Source organism: Anguilla rostrata, chromosome 12, assembly GCF_018555375.3.
Source record: "Anguilla rostrata isolate EN2019 chromosome 12, ASM1855537v3, whole genome shotgun sequence".
NCBI lineage: Eukaryota > Metazoa > Chordata > Actinopteri > Anguilliformes > Anguillidae > Anguilla > Anguilla rostrata.
Genome location: NC_057944.1, coordinates 14,951,819 through 14,974,744, shown reverse-complemented (window position 1 = coordinate 14,974,744; position 22,926 = coordinate 14,951,819). Strand labels below are relative to the sequence as shown.

The 22,926-nt window shown below is 42.7% G+C and overlaps 1 protein-coding gene across 14 annotated transcripts in view; it reads right to left on the bottom strand.

Annotated features, from left to right (window-relative positions):
• grik4 (glutamate receptor, ionotropic, kainate 4) overlaps window positions 1-22,926 on the bottom strand; it is a 201,893-nt gene that overhangs the window by 71,888 nt on the left and 107,079 nt on the right. For 13 of the 14 annotated variants that reach the window (XM_064301394.1, XM_064301383.1, XM_064301384.1 and 10 more), the window contains one exon: window positions 8,244-8,381. In XM_064301394.1, coding sequence (XP_064157464.1) covers window positions 8,244-8,325 — 82 coding nt within the window. In that variant the 5' untranslated portion in view covers window positions 8,326-8,381. Of the gene's footprint in view, window positions 1-8,243; window positions 8,382-10,423; window positions 10,550-22,926 lie in introns of all 14 variants that reach the window. The other variant, XM_064301393.1, reaches the window with a different exon arrangement.

Sequence of the window (22,926 nt, the reverse complement as noted above, 5' to 3'; positions counted from 1 at the left end):
TCCTCAAGGACAGCACGTGTGATGACACAACCGACTGCGTGGGATTAATGGTGTAAACACCACACACGCCAATGACACACCCGTCTGCTGTCTCCAGACCGTACATGACTGCACAGTGATAATAACAAATCTGTCCCCCCCCCTCCCCCCTCCCTCCCCAGTGTCAGCAGCAAAGCTGAAAACACACCTGTCTCGGCGTTACTGATACACTCCGCTGCGCAGGCTGAGTGGTATTACATCCTGGGGTTTACGACCAGGGCCGGCAGGGCCGCTAGCTGCACTGCACGTCGCCTCTGCAGCCCGGCTGTGGACGAAGCTAACCGCCACTTAGCTCACGTTATCAGTGCTTTACACGCCACCCATCTGGGAATTGCAACTGTCCCATTAAATCTTCTGGGTGAACTGGATTTACCCTCTACCTCACTAACCAGTGCTGACCTGCAATATCCTTTGCAGGACTGGGCTAGAAGGCAATGCATGTGAACCATTTTATAGCCATTCAAGACCTGGCTTCTCATGCGCGTTCACTTATACACGGTGACAAACATGGCCACTCACCCAGTCACTAACACGGTCAATTGCTCGCCATCGTAGGAACCTGGGGTCACTCACACACGGGGTCACACACAGGGGGTCGGTGACACATAGGGTCACACACCTGCATGACTGGTCCCTCCGACTAACACTCCTGGGATTCAAGACACTCAGCTGAGGACAGTTAGCTCCTCCTAAGGATCAAACACTCCACGTAGTTACTTCCCATTTCCTGCGGAAACCTTCCGGTGGCTTCCGAAGAGGACTCTCGCTGAGTCACTTTAATGAGCACAGCTGATTTAATTACAGAAGATTTTCCCCTCTCAACTGTGTCAGCCTCATAAATATCAATCACAGCACAGAGTAAGATATTTCACAGAATTACATGATGATGGGGGTGACGTTATTATCTGAAGCAATAAAGGGCCATGTTAACTTATTAACTGGCTAATTTCTCCCACTTTTCTGCAGACAGAGCAACTGAACTTCTGCTGAACCTGTTCAATTATAATCAAAATATAGCATCTAATTACAAACTTACCATAGGAATGGGCCCAATCACAGATACCTTGGAGAACTCATTAATAATGATCCCGCTTTCACACCTGTAATTATATCGCTGTTATGCCTAATGATGTCAACTGACACACTTTTAATGATGTCACTGCTAAAATTGAATTATTTAGATTTAATAAAAATCTTTTGGCAAGCCAGTGTATTGCAATTTTTGGGGTGCAAAGTATAACATAAGAAAGAGTAAAGCAGACAAACAGACTCTTATATTGTCTTATATTATACTGGCTTATCCACGCTGCAGTGAGTCTGTAGGTCTTCTCTCCAAAAGGCATAACAAGTTGCCTTTATAACCAGGCCTAAAGAGAACGGTGAGCAACACCTGGGCTAATTAGCATCAGCCTCAGTTGTGCAGTCATGTTGGTTCAGCCACAGCTGTGCATGACAACATGTCTGCCTGCCTATGTTTTCCTTGAGATACTGTATCACTCTTCCACACTCTTGAAGTCATTAGCACTGGCTGCAATTTATTTTCAAATGAATTAATTTTAATTACCATATTCCCTGTTGTTGGAACATTACAGATCATCCTACTCACTTAGACACTTAATGTAGCTCATTTTCTTTGGCATAAATATCAAAAGAAATAGGGAAAACAGCATTTGTTTTAAAGGGTCTACCTGAATAGAATAATTTTCATACACCACCTCATTTGGCTTATTCAAAACCTCTGTACATTCTCTGTACATAAATATTTTTCTTGTTTTTAATGACACTTTATTCACTTTATTTCAGTTGTCTTTCCTTATTTGATCTGTTCTTATTTTTTCTCTGTGTGGCTTATTGTTTGTTGCCATTACTTTTGATTCTTTCAATGTCAACTTTTCTTTTTCTAATTGTTGATATTCCTCGTTTCGATATGTCTTAATTGTTAATTGATATCAAATGTTCAACATATTCTATAGCCTATAAAACCTTTAAGATAAAAAAACAGATAACAGAAATTCAGTAACAATTTATCAGGTGTGATTTATGAGACATTCAAATCAATGCTCTGCAGATGTAGCAGATCGTGTCACCAAAATGCCTGCCAGACTGACTTTCTGGCTAAAATAAAATAATAAAAATGCTGCCGTCTTTGCACGGGAATGACACCGACACAATTACCGATGGCCTGAAGTGAACATTTCAGAAGCTCTCTGCGTTCGGTTTTGTGGATGAATCGGTTGACTGATGGGTGTCTCCACTCAAATTTCACAGTGTATCTCCAGAGGGCGGACAGTTTCCTGATCCTGCATGATGATAGACACCTCAGAACACGCAGACTCACGTGGGAGAGCGCACGGCTGACAGCCGCTCTCTTCCGAGTGTCAGACCGAGTCAAACGGCACACTGACGGAAGAACGCCGAAAGGATGCAGACACTCCGAGAGTCGGATCCCGCTCTATCAACACTTAAAACACGTCGCTTCTTAACCGTATTTAACGGCAGGGAGCAACGAGGTCCTTAAACTGTTTTTTCCAAAGCCTGGCCAGAGGACAGTGTACAGGGGGAGAATGATTAGTGTCAGAGAGTGGGAGTGGATGTCGTTGTTGTTTCTGTGGTCAATTTCCACGGCTTCCCGTTCATGGCTAAAGCGAATCATGCGGTGAGCTTGTCTCAACGTGAAATTCGGTCACAGCCATGCCCGCTGCCCAGCGCACCGACATTGGCGGATGCCATCGGAGAGCCGTGTCTGTTTCTGGTGCAGGACTGAGACGTTAGGCCGTGAAAGAGTTGAAGGTTGGGACCTCGGAGGATGCTCAATGGCGCGTACAGACAGAGCAGTGCTCTGTGGCGTATCCTCATGAATAATGCAACATGCCCCCCTTCCCCATGGGCGGGTGCTAAAACAGAGCGGTGCTTCTGCTCAAACACCGCCCATACCAGGGAAAACAGTTCTCAAAGTTGCCGGAACACACAAGGGTGCACTGCGCTGCACATGTATCTGAGACACACCAGCTAAAACTGCTCTTTGTCCGAAAAGCTACAGTATGCATGCTCTGAGGGATACAAACATGGCTAAAAAAATCTACAGAATTACTGACCTCCCTAAAACTAGAGATGAGCTTCAGGAAAGGCACATTCACCCTCTGCTACCGCAGTCACCAGAAATATATCCATTTGCTCTGCTCACCTCTCTCCCCTCCCTCATGCCTTCACGCACGCATGTGCTCACACACACGTATGCAAAAGGCCACGTCAGAAAGGGTGTATAAAAACGTGACACAAGAGAGCCCAATGATATGTTTCCTAGCAATAAAACTGGCCATAAAAGCAACATTTCTGTTCACAATTTCCTGCAGAACAAGTCACTGTTTCCGAAGGAAGGAACGGTGTAGACCATTCCACAGCACTGTGCACATTTCAAATTCATTCGGGGGAAAAATGAATAGTTCTCAGCTTGTACAAAACATAAAATCACAGATCAAATTTTACGAGGACATTTTCCATTCTGGTCATTAATAAGCCATTATATTGTGGTGATGTACTGTGCAATTATGATATCTATATGGACCTGTCAGATAGGCATCGCTCCCTCTCCTCTCTGTGTTTGAGGGTCACACTGCCTATCAGTGCCTACTCTCCTCTCCCCCTCTCATCTGCTCTCTCCTGCCATCCCCATTTCTGTTCTCTCTCAGCAGACGCAGTTACTCAGAGTCAAAGGGTAATGACCCCCCCAACCGAGAGGATTTGTCCCCCAGGATGCACCTCTGTCCAGTGCAGGAAGGCGGCATCACCGCACCAGCGAAGGAGCGCAGCACACCCCCACCTCCCTCACCGCCCGCCTCACCTGTTAGCTTCACAGCAGGCAAGTGCTCCCGCTTTCTAGTTTCACAGTAATTTGTCCGGTGAGTGTCTCCAGTTTCACAGCGATGTAGCTGGAAAGCATTTCGGCTTTCACAGTAGATCAGCGGGCTTTGTTTTGGAAAACGGAAGCACTGCTGCTACGCCCCGCCAAGACTTCAGGAATCCAGCAGGAGCTCCACCGAAAGAACACCCTCACCTGCTGAAAACTCTCCCAAATAGTCAGAAAACCCTCCGTACACTCAAGAATAGCCTTTATTACACTACCTTCCTGTGGCATTTTGAGACACCGCATGTCCGCCCAGCAGGCTCACATATCCCCTGATAAATGTATCTGCTTTCAATGTTACGGCAGCAAGTAAAGGCCTAAGAAAACGTATGCACAATTCCAAAATGAATTCCATCCTGTGCTCAATAATCCAGCACTGGCCATTTGTCGTGGATATCACAGATACAGTGTAATGAGCGTGAAGGTAATTAATTGTCAATGTGATTACTGCCATTTTAAATGCCGTTGCATCATACCAGCTGTCCAAATGACTGTGACATAAAGAGACAAAAGCAAGTATCAGCAGGCATTCAGAGACGCAGGGCTATTGCAGGGTAAAGACAAACACAGACCCCAATATGAAGAGGAAGCATCAAAGTCCCTAATTAGAGTATAAATGACTGTCCTTACGTCCTGTTCTTATGGTGTCTTTATTAACATCACACACCGTGAGCATGACAGGTTGTGTTTACACAAAGGATAATCTCCTTGTGGAGTGGAATAAAAGCATGCACGCGCGCACACACTCACACACTAACTTTTATTTTATTGTATTTCTTCCATGGCATATCTTTAAATGCGATCTATCTGTAAACATTAGGATGTGAAATGATAAGAACAGCCATCACTGGCCTTCCTGATGAACTGTGATTCTCCCTCCTTTTTGTGCAGGGAGGTGGAAAGACCTCCTGAAAGCAACTCAGCACCGCCTGTGCTAACAGGAGGAGGTGGCGGTGGCGGCGTCCCCATTCAGCGCCTGGTTCTTCTGTGCTCTTCCGTCAGCCGGGGGCACTGTGTGAGTAAGACAGGGCCTATCAAACACGTCACCTGCCACCGCGCTCGCCGTGCGCATCTCAAGTGAAGGTCGTACGCAGCGGCAGGTCACTGTCCGCTGAGGATAGCACAGCGCACTCCATAAATCACCCCACATAAGCCCAGCATCCCGCACCTCACACATCCTAACAGGCCAGGCGTTAATCTTCAGAGAGAAACCTATCAAAAATGCACACAATTCCCCCCCCACTTTGAATGACACCTTCGACCTGACCGGGATGTTCAGTAATGCATTTCTTCATTTTGGGAGCATGCAGTTTCAGTCTTTGCGCCAGTCAGATAAAAATGAATAATTCAAACGGGACGGAGGCGCTCGGGAGCGGAAGCATGGCATGGGGAGCATGTGGGCGATGGAGAAACACACAGAGAAACTCTTTAGGTAATATTATTCACAGGGAGGGGTACAGGCATACGCACTGCCTCCAATATCTCCTTCTGTACAGCATATTCAGATAGACCTTCGTTTCCCTGCGTCTGTGATGGAACTCATCAAGCCAGACCACAAAAAAACGGCCTTATCTTCACCCGAGGCCTTTCCCACACATTCATTGCTCTTTGCCACAGACTGTGATTTTAACCTTCACATGTGGTGGGCTGTGTTCATTACGGCCCTTTGGAGTAATAACTACATTTACTTGTCCTTTACTTTTGAGATTTTAACTTTCAAAGTCACACATTTCCCCCTCACTCACAAATGAGACATTTTGTATGGAAATGCTCTCCTGAAACTAAACCCAGATCTCAAAGGTCATGGAAACGCACAAGCTAATAAGCAACATTAGCATGCGCATAAACAATGCTCGCATGTGCACCAGCAATATTAGCCTCTGAAAAACAGCAGATCAAGGCCACATACACTCATCACACAGAGAGAACAGGCCACCATCCATTACATGAATGAAAAATTAATCAGATATACTGTATATCAATGCACTGTTCTACGGCATCCAACATCACATGTTCTGCCTTTGTGCTAGTTTCAGGCTAATATCGTCTAATGTTCAGTGATAATTATTAAATGTGTAACATCTGTTTATCATATTACTGCAATTTGGCCACACACACACACAAACAAACACACACACACAAACTAACACACACAGATGGTTAAAACACTTACTATACTACACTACTACCCATAAAGACCCAGCAGCTGAATTAATGAAGATATGGATGCCTTTCTTTCAGTACTTTGACACTCTTCATAGTCCTCAGGGGAGAGAAGGATAATGCAATCACACAAACACATATTACATCAATCTTCCCTCTGTCTTTCACTGCTGGGGTTTTCAAGGTTGTGGGGTGCAGTGTGGCATAGCAGAATGTATGAAGGTAATCAGACAGTAAATCTATTTAAAAACCTAATAAAACCATAAAGAAAATGATAACATATGAAATTCTATATGCCTTCTCATTATAAGATTAATCACCTATTATACACACATATACTATATGTATATATGAAAGAGATATATGTGCATCATTTTCGTCTATTTTATTATTGACAACATTTTTTAAAAATACAGAATATGTTCATGGAGGGAACTGATATCCATATTAAAATAAAGCTAGAAATAAGCCATTTGGTGGAGGCTAGCGGCTCGCGTACACATGATTTCCTATTGGGAGACAGTTCCAGAGCAGGAGCAGTGCCCCGTGGAAAAGCAGGCCCCAGAAAAACAGCAGGACTCTGATCTTTCTTCCCTCTTGTTCTCACCCTGCCTGATTACTGCACTGGTACTGTATGTCAAACAAATGAGATGATGCAAAGTCAAATGTAATGCTGCTCGTGAATTATGCATTGGCCGGCTCCCCAAACTCCACAGGAATCACAGACGCACGTTGGTGTATCCCCGCTGATGAAACACAGCGTCCCGCTCTGTGGGATCACTGCAAAGCCACACCTCTCCTGCAAGCTCAGCGTCAGGCTTTCCTATCACAGGCTGGAGCCAAACTTCAGTCAGTCTTTATCTATGATGAGAATTCCAGAGATCCGCATCTGTACTGCTAGACTTCAATTAGTGTTCACACTTTACTGTGGGACTTCATATAGTCTTCAGGGAGTCTTGCAGTATGTGTGTGTGTCCGTCTGTGTCTGTCTTTGTGTGTGTGTGTGTGTGCATGTGAGAGAGAGAGAGAGAGAGAGAGAGGAGACACGTGTAGCCAGGCCATTACAGTAACAGTTTTGATGCGAATGCAGGCATTCCTCAGACCGGCTTCAGTGCTACTTTCTTGACATCAGAGCAAGGCTGTTCCAAGCAGCCTAATTAACCATCAATGGGAGAAAACGACCAACATGAGACACTTTAACGGACGTGAGGCGTGGGTAGAAGGCCGAGAATGGCGGGTGATAATTACTGAAGAAATATTGGGAGGTGTGATCCGTTAGCCGGCGCCTGTGATGACAGCGGAAGCCGCCGGACACGCCGAGCCGCGACACGCCGAGAGCTCGATGACTGATCTGCCAACGCGCCGCGCGGCTTTCTCCAAATCAAACGCACGCCATCTTATCTGATCTCCGCTCGCCCGAAACCAAATGCGGTTTTTAATAAGCCGTTGTGAGAGGAGATCGATATCGCCGCTGCCCCTGTACGTTCTGCAGGACAGATAAGCCGCAGTGGGCTGGCTCATAATGTCACCATTACCACCGTCACGCAGGACAGGGCCTCTGGCTTACGGCTCACCAGCCACCGCACCAAAACACGCTAAAACACCAACACAGGAAGACAGGCCATTTCACCGCATGCAATGTACTCCTTTTTTTGTGAAAACAAATGGGCTCCAGTAATTGGTCTTTATGAACTCAGGTCAAGCAGAGCACAATTTAATGCAGCTTTGTTTTAGTTTTGCTGCTAATTGGAAGAATAATATCATCTTCCATTTGACATCATTTGACTTCTCCTACTGCTGGTGAGAATATAATTTTTTCCATTAGTACAGGGCATTACGGTATTTACAGGTTGGCAGAAAATGAATCTCAGGTGCATATCTCTTGAGCATTTCTCTTGTGTTGCATAAGAAGACAGATCAGATCTCAAAGGGGTGGGATATACCCACAAACCCCTTATGTATACCACACAAAATTCCTTAACTACTTCATGCCAAATCACTTAACTACTTTGTAGGAGGTTCTAATCAGGAGAGAACCTGTCCCTTAGTTGCTATGGGGAGAGCCCAGCCTCCTGGTGCAGCTGGGGGGATGGACTCCACCCCATGGCTTGCTGAAACCCTTCGCCCTGATACTCACCTATTCTGAAGGAGAGCGGTAGGCTGGTGGTGGTTCTCACCCACATGGCGAAGAAGAGCAGAGACGCCCCGACTGCCACCATCTTCTAGAACTCCTCATGGGTCCAGCCCCGCCCAGGGGTCCCCCTGTCACAGCCACCTGCACCCCAAAAAACACAAGAGCACTTCTGTTAGCACTGCACCCACAAAACTCCACACTCCTGCCCATTACTGCAGTGCACACTGTCCCTGTATGCTTCCAGTCACTTGCTACTTGTGCACAGTAATTTCAAGCTGGTAGCCAGGTACAGGTGTATTATATAAAATTTAGACCTCTGGTGCTGTGCAGCTTTTTAGCTGTGCTGAACTGCACTGTGCATGTGCTGTGCTATGCTGTTCAGATGGTTAGAAGAGTTAGAGTATTAGAGTGGTGTACTGTGCTGTTCAGATGGTTAGAAGTGTTAGAGTATTAGAGTGGTGTACTGTGCTCTTCAGATGGTTAGAATGGTTAAAGTATTAGAGTGCTGTGCTATGCTGTTCAGATGGTTAGAATGGTTAGAGTATTACAGTGCTGTGATGTGCTGAGTGCAGAAGTTCTAACCGCTTTAGACATAACACTCCAATCAAAACAGGATCAAGATCCCACAGCCTGATCATTACTATACTGTGCAGAACACATTGAACCAGTCAGACCTTGTAATATGAACTTCAGTTGATGCCTAGACATTAAAGTGCACTGCCATAAGCAGGAGAATGGATCAGTGGGCATGCAGTATTTATACTTTCACCATCAAAAATTAACTCCCTGTGTATAATAATCACAAGGCCCACCATATTATTCTTTGCGCAAGTACTTTGGGACTTACTGTCTAAAAAGCAAGACCATCACCGAAAAACGTTAACAAAGTTTGACGCAATAACATCTGTCTATCAGTCCCCTAGAGAGGCAGGAGCGAGGGGAACGAGGAGCTGCATCAAGGCTGATTACAGTTACATGTCTGTGATTTCACATTGAAGCCCGCATGATCACTGCCTTTAAACTTCCATCAGCTTTGTAGAACCTCATAAAAACACCAACAGAAAAATGGACAACAGACAGGATGCCAGGATGCATTTTACATGTTTCGACGCTTCAGCAAATCTAAATATACACATTGATACATTGCTCACCTGCACGTACTAAATTGTTAATAATATTGAATGTGTAGCTGTTTTGCATCAGGAACAAATCATCCTTTGCCCACAAACCCTGTCAGTACATTACAGCACAGCATGCAACTACAGTGAAGTATTTTCCCTTCAGCAGGAACATGTAGAATGGATCTCCGTGTAAATTATGAGGGTATATTGTGCATGATATATAATAACAATGTGAGCTATTATGAGCACCCGGGCATGGTATAGACAGATTGCCATTATATTAACATGAATTCATTCTAGCCAGGCGTTATAAATTTGTTCCCTTAACAGTGAATTAGAAATTACACATAACAAAGAAAATTATGTTTTGAGAGCATAATTAGTATAGCAAGAACTGGCAATTCTCTATTCTGTGGTACAGTATTCTGCATGATGTCCCTTGTTGTTTGACAGTTTTCCTCGGCTCATCTTCTAGCAATCCATGTGAGGAAATTAGCTTTTGAAAATGTTTCTTTAAATGCGCAATATCAATTATAGCAGTGCAGTTATTTCGGTGATCATTCAATAAAGAGACTAGATTGTACAACATCCAATAAAGGGTTCTCAAAAACAATTTCATCAAATATGAGGGAAAAAAAAACATACAGATTTCACACAGTAACTGCAGGCCTTATGAAAATCAATATAATACCAGGTGTTACGGAAACAGAAATAGGAACAGAGCCACCACAGTTAGAATGCTTGTTTTGCATTGTGGTTTAGTTTACACCGCATCGCCTATTTAAGATCGGTGTGTAAGGATGTTTATTGCAATACATCAGGGCAGTGGTAGCAGAGATACTGCTTGCTGACAGAATAAGTATTGGCTTATGTGGTGGCTGTCAAACAGGAGAATGCCATCATGGGAAATCTAACTGCCCATGAGTGGTTGGAGAAATCCTTCCAATGAAAAACAAACACCCATGAGGCACCCTCCTCTCTTAGCAGGTCAAATTTGTAAATCAAATGCTAACGTTTTATTTCCTGTTGCTCAATCGTTTTTATTTGTTTATTTTGACTTACAGAAATTCCTTTTTATCAAGGTGCATAAACAAGGCCTGCTTCCTGTCCCTCTCACAGTCATGGTATGTATAATCCAGTCATCTGTGGTTGGCTGTTCCCAGAGAAGGCTGTCGGCACATGTAGCGTCTGTCAAAGTCAGGGGAAGGGTACGCACAATGATACAATATGACCTGGTCATTTCACATTATTAGGTGCGCACCATTAACCGTCACATTCCATGTTAGCATCAGTCATGGACATTACATTACCGTGTCGAATGGCAAATACATATCAAACAGCTAAACAGAAATGAGGCACCGCAACTGCTGCATAGGACAAACTGCCTTCCTTAGGGAATGACCTAACCCAAACTCGAATGGCGCATAATTTCCACATTATGTATGTTTCCAGCTCATTGTTTTTAGAAGTTGAGGTTAAGCGCCTCACTTATGGGCACAACAGCAGGGTCCCATCCACAATTCCCCAAGACTACGTTCTCAAGCGCTCCACACTGCCACCCAGCAATATTGTTACGCCACTACAATTACACTCACATTTTTGTGCATTGTATATACTGAATATTACAATGTCAACACAAACACATTTTCAACATACAAAAATGCCAAGTTACTCATGCATACACAAAGCAATGTCTATAATAATGAAAACAAAAGTGACAAAGAGTGAATGACTACATTTTGTTCAGATGGAAAGATGGCAAAACACAGGGCCAAGTTACATGAAATAATTGAGGAAACACTGGGCAGCATTGCATTGGCATAGAGCTTGTTTAATTTGCATGATAGCTAAATATTGTTTGTTGTAACTTGGTGTCATTTTGATATCAGTACTTTTAACAGCAGGCTAATATTTTACTTAAGTTTTCAATAATGACTTATAAACAGTACATTGTACTGTAAATCGGCATTTTTGTTCATTAAAATTGTGTTTTTGTTGAGATATTGTTTCTTTTTGTACAGTGTTAGTTATGAGTAACTGATAATATTTATGCAAATAAAAGTATGAACCAAGATACACATACATGCATACACACATACATTCTAGCTCAAAGAAACTCGTAGGTGTGGATTTACCTTTTTCTTTAACTACAAATTACAAATAGAGGTTTTTGACATATTTTTAATGGATTGAGGTTTGTTTTTAAGGGGTTATTGTATACACAATAGATCTACTAATTGTTTGTATGGCAGTCGATCTATAGGCCTAGCTAACATTAAAAATGTGGCATTTGCAAGGTAGCTACTGTAGCCTAGTTAAAAAGTAGTTAACACTAGAAACACCACAGCGGTCAATTTTACCACTGTCACTTCAAGAAAATCCGAGCTGTCATGAAATCCGTATGCCCCCCTCCCCTTTGTGACTTTTCCAAAACATACGCATTGAACATGCTGATATAATGTGAACATCAATATTGCATTAGGAAATTAAATTAGAAACACCTACTTAAATGGCCATGGATGGTCAAATTTACCATCATTTATCTTGCCTGTACTTTAAGTTTGAGAATTTTGATTGCTGCATGTAAAGCTGTTACAAAAGGACTCCAATAGCGCTCAGCTGCAGGCCTGCAGAACAAACCCGTGGCTAGGCAAAGCCTGCAACAGTAGTCTGAGGTTTTAGGGCCACCCCCATAGGGAACTAATTCAAGATTTCAAACCAAACAAACACACAAACACCTCTTGGCCACACCTCTCTCAAGTCCTCAGGGAGACTTGCCCCTCGGGGAACCTCAGGGAATCTATTGCGTACTATTGCCAGTACAAAACCATGTTAACTATCAGAGCCATATTTGATAAATGGGCCCGCAAGAGATTTATATCAGAGAGAGAGAGTTTGGCAGTTTGAGGCAATATACTGCTTCAATCTGATTTTAGCATCTATAAATGTGTTCCGTGGAGTTAGCTCCAGATTGGAAAGGGCAGGGATGTGGGGTGAATTTAAGGCCACGGACTGAGGATTAGCTGAGCAGCACAGTGGGCTGTGGGGACTGTCTTGAGCAGGTTAGTGATGAGTAGGTTATATATTCCACTGAGACATTTTTGCAGACTGAATTTGTGTTGCACATGCCAACATTAGTAACTATCAGGGAGAGGACTGGCTTACATTATTGGTTTTGACTTGCTATATAATCCCAGTTGAATTGTACAGTATTAAATACGTAGAAATAGGACATGCATAATTCAGCTAGGTTTTTGCAGCAGGTAGAACTGTAAGCCAGGTTGTATTACAGATTTGGAGCAGGAATTCAGAGGTTTTTGTACATGGATCATGTGGGAGGAGCTATAATGTTTGAAGCATGCCTGAGCAGGAAAGAGACATGGTGGAAAGAGTAAAGATTCGGATCAGGTAGGAGCAAGAGGAAGCTGATCCTACGTCAGGTGGCAGTGCCAAAATTTCCCACAACACCCGGCACTCAGCACTACAGGAATGGGTATGAGGAAAAGAGGGGTAACAGCCATGCACCACACTCCTCCTTCAGACTATTTTCAACCAACAGACCTGCTCTCACCTGGAGAGTTGCAGTCCCCATATATTAGGCAGGTCTCCCAGGTAACCAAGCGCAGAAGGCGAGGCGAGGGGGCTTGCATCTGAACACTTGGCTCGCATAAACAGACACTCTGATCTCCTGTCCAACAGATGCTGTGCAGCTTAACCTGGTGCACAGACGCAGTTGAAATTTGGGCTAATACTTCAAAGATATTGCTGAATTCAAGTTTTTTGAAGAAGTAGTAAGAAATATTTTATGTCATTTTAAAACTCTATATGCAGCTGTTTTGCACGATGGAAGATTTCATTTTCCCCGCTTAGAACGTTTCAGACATCTAAAATTTAAAAAATAACATTTCCCAGTAATATACTAAACAGTACAATTTTTCCACATTTTTTTGACATTTTGCTGTGCAATATTGTAGCTGTCAAAGGAATGCATTACATTAACAAAATATCAAAGCTGTCAAAAGGAACCCAGAAGCCGTCAATACTCATTCTGAATCTGTTACCTGCACTCACTGAAACAAAAATATGTCAGCAGCAACTAACATTAAAAAGCATGTACTAATATTGATCAGAGAGGCCTCCTGTGTCCAGTCTCACTTGGCTGTCAGACACCATGGCCAGCAGAACAAGCCCTCCGGTGTCAGAGTTCCTTCCCTGTGTCAGAGTGGGTTCTGTGTCAGAGTTCCTTCCCTGTGTCAGAGTGGGTTCTGTGTCGGAGTTCCTTCCCTGTGTCAGAGTGGGTCCCTGAGTCATAGTGGATCTCTGTATTAGAGTTCCTTCCCTGTGTCATAGTGGATCTCTGTATTAGAGTTTGTTCCCTGTGTCATAGTGGATCTCTGTATTAGAGTTCCCTGTGTCATAGTGGGTCTATATGTTAGAGTTCCTTCCCTGTGTCAGAGCAGTTCTCTGTTTCACCCTGTTAGCACCCAACAGTGGTGCTGAGTTCTCTCACACTTTGAAAGCACAGTAGCAAAGCTCAATGCCGATTCCTTCCATGATATGACAATGTTCCACAGATTGCTGGCTGGTGGAAAAAGAGAATCATCAAAGCTAAACAGGGTGCTTTTATGAAGGACACAGCTCCACCACCAGGCTTATCATAATTTATCTCCTGCCCCTCTGGAGGGTATAGCCTATATACTAAGTAAATGGTACAACACAGGCCAATTTCAGACTATTCCCATACACCATGTGTGATACAATGACCAGCTACATTATCACAATGTTGTTTAGAACAGGTCACCTGAAAGGTACAGCTTAGTGCAGATAAGCAAATCTAACTGAGCATATGGTTTACCATATAAGCACTAACAATGACAATAAAACCCACAGCTATTTAAACATAAATCGTGGTAGATGTTTTTTTATTGTTGAATAAATTAACTGAGTAAAAACATTATGTATAATTTAAGAAATGGACATGTCAAATATATTCAGTAACCATCGCTGAGATTGACAGGCAGTGAGAATTATCTCCACGGAACACTGGATTTCTGGCATCCTTCTTTCCTGAGTTAGTGCATGCATGTGAATGTGTATTTATGTGTGTTCAAGCATATGTGTGTGTGTGTGTGCATGTGTGTGAGTGTGTGTGTGTGTGTGTGTGTGTGTGTGCACGTGCTTGTGTACCAGGGGAGGGGAATCTCACTGGGTCTTTAAAGAGACATCCCTGATTGGCAGCTCAGCACTCCTCCATGGGTGGGGGTTGTGGTATCTATATCAAAAGACTCCAGAAGCGTTCTCTCTCTCTCTCTCTCTCTCTCTCTCTCTCACACACACACACTCTCTCCCTCTCTCTTATATAGACAACAGTGGCAAAACACATGCAGACGTGGAAATATAAAATAAAATTGAGCAAAGATCTTTAAAATCAGTTTCAAAAAGATGTATTTTATGTAAAGCACTACAACTCAAGGATGGGGGCATCTTCACAGCTCCTGCAGGAGCGCTACAGCAGAAGGTTCTTTCATGGGCTTGAGTTTGCACTGGGCTGCTGGAGGGACGTGGAGCCCACAGAGCGGAGAGAGTGGGTGGCTGTGCTGAATCAGACCTCAAAGCTGACTAGGAGCCGTACCATGGGCTGATTTTTATGTAAGAATTGGGGTTTTGAAGTCAATGCATGAGCAAACATGGAGCCAGTGAAATTTAAAGAGCACAGCAGTGATATGTCGGCGTGGTGATGTAAGCATCAGAATACAAGTAGTGCAATTCTGTACACACCAAAGCTTATTGAGGGACTTTAAAAAGCGGGTAAACCAGAGAAGAGGGCATTCCAATAATCTATCCTGACAGAACCAAAGGCATGAACCAGCTTTTCAGCATCTGGCAGTGAAAGAGGCAGTCTTGTGTAAGTCTTGTCATACTGTGCAGGTGATAAAAGGAAGTGATGCTCTTTGAGTTTTCCAAAATGCCAGATGATTATCAAAAACAACTCCAAGATTGCATGCCTGGACAAGACGAGAGATTTTGATAATATCAATACTGAGACTGAAATGGTTGGCTTTCTGGATGCATGCCAATTAAAATAACTTCAGTCAGCAGCTCCGCTTATGGAAACCATGAGTTAATTTCATGTCAGCAGTTTGTAAGAACTATGTATGTGGCTGTAATGCCTGGCTCGGTGGAAATTAATGTTTGGGTATCATCTGCATAGCAGAAGTAACCTAGACCAAAATTTCTGGCTGGCAAGATCATCAGGGTTACTCACAGGCTTGTTGGGGACAGGTGTACTAGTCACAATTTTCAGCTCCTGTGGTAAATGAGCCCATAGCTGCCTCAGTTACCGCAGCCCTACCCCACCCCCGCTGCAGCACACAGCACCCCACTCTAAACAGCACAGCAGCACTATTACCACTATTACTCAGCTACTCTCTGCCACCCAAGGCCCCAGCATCTGGGGTCCCAAGGCCATAGTCATGTGACGAGCCAATGACCCCGCCTACAATCTGCACTCAGCGGTGTCAAGTAGAGCTGGGCAATGCCTTAAAAACACACCCCTCCTCCTGGCAATCAGCCAGGGCACCGGCCCCACAAACTGTGCACAGTGCAGCCGAATGCAGTGGATAGGTAGAACATGTGCAGCGAGACAGCTTTATAAAGCTTTACTATTCCCTGTCCAATCAGGATACTTAATCAAACCTGCACTGTTCTCCATCCAAAGGGAACGCAGCATTCATTCAGAATGCTGCGGCTCGTCTGGTTTTAAACCTCCCCAGACACTCCCACGTAACTCCCCTGCTCACTACCCTCCACTGGCTGCCTGTTATAGCTCGCATCAAATTCAAAACATTGGTCCTAGCATACCAGGCAGTCAAGGGATCAGCCCCAGCATACCTTCACAAGATATTCAAACCCTACATGCCAGCCAGATCCCTCCGTTCTGCTACCTCAGGACGCCTAGCACCTCCCCCTCTTCGCACCTGCACTTCCAGAACACGTCTCCTGTCTGTTCTGGCCCCACGATGGTGGAATGACCTCCCTGTGGAGGTCAGAACAGCTGAGACTGTGAACAATTTCAAACGACGACTGAAGACCCACCTCTTCAGGCTGCACCTCTCTCCATCCCTCCCTTCCCCCCTGTAAATGACTAAACTTAGGGTTGTAACTAGGCAGCTGTTTCATAGGTTACTTAGTTGATGCGCCTGTCTTAACGACTACTTGTATTTTTATTTTTCCATAGATTGCGTTGTTGCCGTTCTCGTTGTTAGTGTTAATCAGTTTAACCATCAGGGTCCAAGTTGAACTATGCGGTTGTTCCCTGTACTTGGACCGGTACTTCTCTCTAGGGGTTTCGTCATACTTGTTCCTGGTTATGGTTATACACTTTGTTGTACGTCGCTCTGGATAAGAGCGTCTGCCAAATGCCTGTAATGTAATGTAATGTAACTCTATATCAAATTGGTTACATTCTCTGTCCAATGGGTACTGGGGGAAAGGCCAGCAAATACAGCTCACTGATAGACATATGCAAAAGAGAAGAGAGGTAATTAAAGGGGGTAAGAGGGACTTACTCAGAGACATGAGGAAACTGAGCAACTGGCACTGCCAAGTATTTTCCCTACAACACACTGCACGTGAACTCAATCTTCATTTACAGAAATTACGGCACAAGCATAATGAATCTCTGAGTTCCATCAGAGAGACCAGAAACACACGGAGCTAATGCACTGCCATTACGCCTGACTGCCGATTGTTTCCATTTTGCTGAAGCTCTGAATGCAGCTCACTGTGTAACGCATAAGGGAGAAAAATTACTATCTGCCCCTTAACTGAACTGAAACAGCACAGCATATGGGTCTAACCTCCTTCCATCACTTTGATGAAAATCCTTTTTTTCAGCTGTCATCAGCGAAGATATGCCACATACCAAGAAATCAAGAAGCATCCGAAGTCCTTGTTGGGAGCTTGTTTACATTTGGCATTGTTGGAAATGAAATATTATTCTGGTTTACAGTCCGCGTAGCGGCTTAACTGCCTCAATTAATCAATCTGGGAGAGCTACAATTGCAATCAAAGGAAAGATGATCTGCTCGTCTCACTCTTGGCCAGAAACAAGAAGAAGTGAATTACAGCTGCAATTCTGTGTCAATGATCCTTCTCTATAGTATTTCTTCACTCTGTATCTTGCGTTCTTCACTTTGTAAGTCGGTTTGTATTAGTGATTATCCTTTATTCACTCATTCACTGCTTCTTGTCCACAGCCTGCATCACATACAGTATAGTGGCTGGTATTGCATGTTGGTCGATGTCTGTTAGTGTGAGCATGGAGCACAGCGAGAGATCAGACTGTTCTGTGCCATCTGACAAAGTCTGCAAGGCCTCCACACAACAGCACGCAGGACACACAAATCAGAGCCAAAGAAAGTCACCCACTTTCAACTACATTGACATCAATCTTATTGCCATTGCTGATAAATCGTTTTGGCATAAGTCATTTATCTGACCTGCAAGATTTGTAAACATTTTGGTTGTTGTTGTTGAAATGTTTCCCAAAAAATCATTGCAATACTCAAAAACTATGTACGCAAAGGACCATATAAATAATGAAGAGTGCAAAAATCTGACATTTCTTGAATATAAATACACAGAGCCTGACATTAAAAGAAAACATAAAACACAAATAAGAATGAGACCTCCAAAAAACATACATAATCAAACCAAATTAAAAACTACATTAGGAATCCAACCACATAAATATTTTTGGAAGACAATGTGATTGACAGTGGATTTCCAGGAGATGACCTGGTCCTTGCAGAACATATTCAAGACAGTTCCCCTTTTTCCATGCTTACAAATCACGGTCATAATTACGAAGTGATAATTTCATTTGAGTACAGGTATCTTTTAGCATGTATATACAGTGAAAATTGGAATTACACATTACTTTTCCAGGCTTTAAAAAAATAATTAAACCACCGTATGTGTCTTTTTGAATCTCACTTCATCTCTCATATCATTTCCTCTTTGGCCGCATGCTGGTGGACTGGCCCTGAACCCTGTGGGCAATCAGCAGTTTAAAACAGCTATTCGGTTTTTCGCTTTAAACAATTTATTTCTATTTTTTAAAAGCCTTTTTTTCTCGCAAATTTTGAAATGCCATTTATGCCTGTGGAGTACATGACTGCAATGCCACCCACATCACTGTGAGGACCACTGCAAACAAAAAGCACACACGCTCCACTGATGAAGCTGCTATTTTTACCCTGGACAGTCTTGACAGTACTACAGAAGAGCTAATGATGGCACAGATTGACACAGCCTAGCTCCATCCACAGTCCCTTGTACTCCACCCTCACTCCGACTACAAGTGAAAAGCAGCTGGAAAAAATTGGGGAATAAAGCAAGTACGCTACAGCTGCATCATTCACAATATAAAGCAGGTGTTTTACACTGGCGAGGTAAACAACTTAAAGTTCATTAGTGCATGAAAACACACCATCATTTGAATTTTACTGTTGTTCATTTGAATAATGTTCTCAAATATTTGAGCGCTTTTGTGGACAGACTTTTTTTCTTTTCCAGGTAGCGTTTTTAATGAGTGAATCAAATAAATTCAATACCCTATCAGCAGTGAAAAAGCGTGAAGAATTATCCCAGCTGCAACTGGTGAACCGACCTTTATAGAAGGCATTAAAAGAACTGCGGTGTGTGAGAATGCCATTACAAATAGAGGTTAATCACGGCCTTGCCAATTCTGTGGAACATATTTTCAGCGTTGCTCCAATACTCTTCCATTAATGCATTTAGCACTTTGCGATCACGGAGAGCACTGAAAGGGGTTTAATGCTTTTCTGGTGGCAGTTAATATTACTTAGGTTTAATATGACTTGGGTTTTGCTGCAGAAGTGCCATCACCAGAAGGCAGCCTATCCCATTCTCCCTGGCTCTCATTTACAACTCCCTGATCCAGTAAATGCCTTTGACAAAAGAGAGGCTGTAAGTACACAATCCAGCGAATTTAAATATGAATATTGTGGGATCAAGGAGCACCAAAACCACATTTAATGAATGAATATAGCTTGACTGCATTCAGGTATAAATTATTAAAAATGAGTTATTTACCTATTATAACTAGAGTTTTTGAACAAATTTGGTAGAGAAAGAGAAAGATTTATGAGAAATCTTCAGAAAACCCCATACGCAAATAAAGTAGACATATTATAAGCCAAGATGGGCAGAACTCATCCTTATGCATTCTTTTGTATGGCCTAATATCTTAATCTACTAAAAGAGATTTACACACTGGTATACTAGTGTACAAACATCTACTCTTGAGTCAGTTACTTCTGGGATGCCTCCTCTTATCCAGGCTCATTCAACGTTTTACTTTGGTGTGAACATTTTGTCATTTTTCTTTTTTAGTAACAATTGTGAATACAAAAGTATTCTGTTACTTACCTTGGATGTGAGCTGGGCCAATGTATCACTGGTGAATCTATGGTCCTTTCTATTATTGGGAAGATCCATTCAAAAACCGTTTTTGGCAAGAATATCAAAGTTCCTTGATAAGGAGAGCATGAGGACATTGGCTACATTGTTAGTTAAGCGCCACTGTGATTAAACCTGCACAGCCTGGTGCAATGGTATAAAAAAACAAAAAACAAAAGACAAGCTCCAAAAAGCTCAACAACAAACTCATGAGGGTAGTCATTAAACTAAAGTCCAAGAGCGCACATCAATTCTAAACATATCATAGAGTTGAGCTGGCTTCCTGTTGATCATAGAATTCAGCAGTTAAAACAAAGTATGGTTTATAAGATTTTACACAGTGTCTGTCCACATCATTTTTCTGGGTATTTTCATTTTATTAGGGGCTCTCATGGCTTGAATATGAGGGCTAGTGTGTGCAACCTGAAGCTTCTCAATCTAAGAATCTAGTCTGGGAGAAGGACATTACTTTACTCAGGTGGGGGTGAATGGAATAAAATCCCAAATGAAATTAAATCTGCCCATACTTTGAACAGTTTTAAGAAAATGTTGAAAAATTAGCTCCTGAGTAAAATATCAGGTTTCAGACAGCTTTTAATGTAGTCTACTGTATGTGCTGAATATGTGTTAATTTTATAATGTGTAATGAGTAGCTTACATTGTACACCCTTTTCAGAAATGTGACGTGACTTTATTGTGATATCTTGATTAAGTACATATGCATATCCATGTATTGTAGTTTAATTGATCAAATAAATTCAATCAATAAATCAATCAAATAGGTGGTGGTGGGGATGGGGGGTGGGTCAACAGCCCCCTTCTCATGGTGCAGGTGAGATCCCATTCCCAGTCTCCAAACGCAAGATCAAATACAGTAAAACGCTCAAAATGTAATGTGACAGTGTGTCTTAATAAAACCCCTTTCTAATGCATATCTGTTACATGGAAATGTATCCTATTGAATTATTCATGACAGGAGTGAACATCATTTAAGCTAATTTAGTCTCAGAGAAAACACTATGCACTAAAAGACTCCCTGATGCAGCTGCTTCCAGGGATCAATGCGATGAAATCCATCAACAATTCAGAGGAGCCACAGTTACAGGGTTCAACAAAGAGCCCAAGCGTCCAACACTGCCATCCTATTAAACTTTCATCTTCTCCATATTAGTGTAGCAGACACAGTGACAAAGAACAAGCTCTTACATGTACACGTCCACCTCAGAAGGCCAGCCTGCATTCCCCTGGGTGCCAATACAAATTACATCTTATGAGAAACACATTTCTGTGTCCAAGTCATTTATTTACTGGAGAAATATGCAGCAGGTCCAATTAAATATGAGATACGAGGCTCAACACAAACTGGATAAACACAGTTAAAAGGCCTTGCGTGTTTGGACCATAAGCAAATATGTGGTACAGGTGCAGTACGTATAAAAGATCGAAAGACATAAGGCTAGAATGCCATCCAGTCTCTCTGGTGTTTTACAGAACAAACTAAACTATTTCACCTTGATTCACGCGGACTCTGGAAGCTGAAATCGTATATGCATTTGTTTGCTATACAGTCAGCCTTAGTCATTTTGCTGTGGAAACACCTACAGCTCCCCTGAGGAATATCTGACCTTCAGATAACACGACTCAGAGAGAGCTGACAAAAAGGCATCACAACACAAGCTTCACTTTCTCCCAGATGCACAAAGCAAGCGGCGTGCGCCAGCACTGGGCCTGGTATTTCACACAGACGAAAAGGGATAATCGTGTGTCTGTACATGAGGAGAGACAGGTGAAAGCACTGCGAGAGATGGATAGGAAGAACAGTGACTCAGAATACTCATGCTTACAGAAAACTCTGAATGAAAACATTCATTACCATATGAGGAACAAAAAATGTTTGTCGTAAAACCAACAAAATCCAAAACTATGCAAATATGTATATCTTCCACGCAGTTCTGAAGCAAGACTTGGGCATTCCAAAGAAGAGAAGACCTGAACCAAAATAAACAAGGTTTGCGCTTTTATTTTGAACAGTAATCAGGCCATTTTTTTTGCAGGTAATGGATTAGTGAAGAAGCAGGTGTGATGGGCCCAGGACAGCCGAGATCTAATATTCTGTGCTGGATAAGAGGGAACCATTTATCACTGCAACTCCTCTAAAACCATCATTGTTTCCGCAGCTGCTGTGGCAGGTGTACCAGAGAGAAAACAACAGTCCAACCTGAAGGACACGGTGCCTGGCTTCCCCGCAACGCCGCGCCAGTCTGCCAAACACCACGCCATTCTCATGCCAATAAAACACGAACAAGCACTCTGCCAAACAGCAATCCGATTCCCATGCCGTTCCGAGGCCATTAAAAAGCTGTCTGCTTGACACCACTCCATACCAATGCCACTAAAACTTAATCAAGGTCTGTCCAACACCGTGCGATTCTAATGACAGTAAAACTAAAGCATTAAGTCGGCCAATCATCATGCCCACGTAATGTCATTTTAATACCACTAAAACCTGATCAATAAGTCTACCGGCCCGCTATATGAACACCATTCTAATGATGTCACTAAATCTTTAACAAGCAGCCTGCCCAATATCGTGCCATTCTAGTTCCACTGAACTAGAAAGGAAATATATTTGATCCCTGTGGTCATATTTAACTCCAGCCAAAGCACTGTTTACACTGTTTACTGCAGGCAATAATATAAAAACAAAGAGAACACAGGGAGAGTACTTCTGACAGATGAAAATCTATTTTATAACCTTTAACTTTACAGGAGAAATAAAATGGTCCCAACTATGATAATATTTTATAGCAAACATCATTCTCATATAAATAAATATGTTCATGACTTTATAGTGGCCAATCTCTTGACTAAAAACAAACAAACATGGACTGTGAGATAATACAATAACTCATTTTTGTCTCCATCACGAATCACTGCAGTGGTGCATAAAATATGTTTTCATTATTGTGTTTTATGCAAGCTGATGTTTACGAAGAGCAAAGACTATAGTGCTTTAGAAAACCCTTTTCATTTTTCCATGAAGACCCCGCACTGAGATAAAAGCCACCAATGAGCAGTAG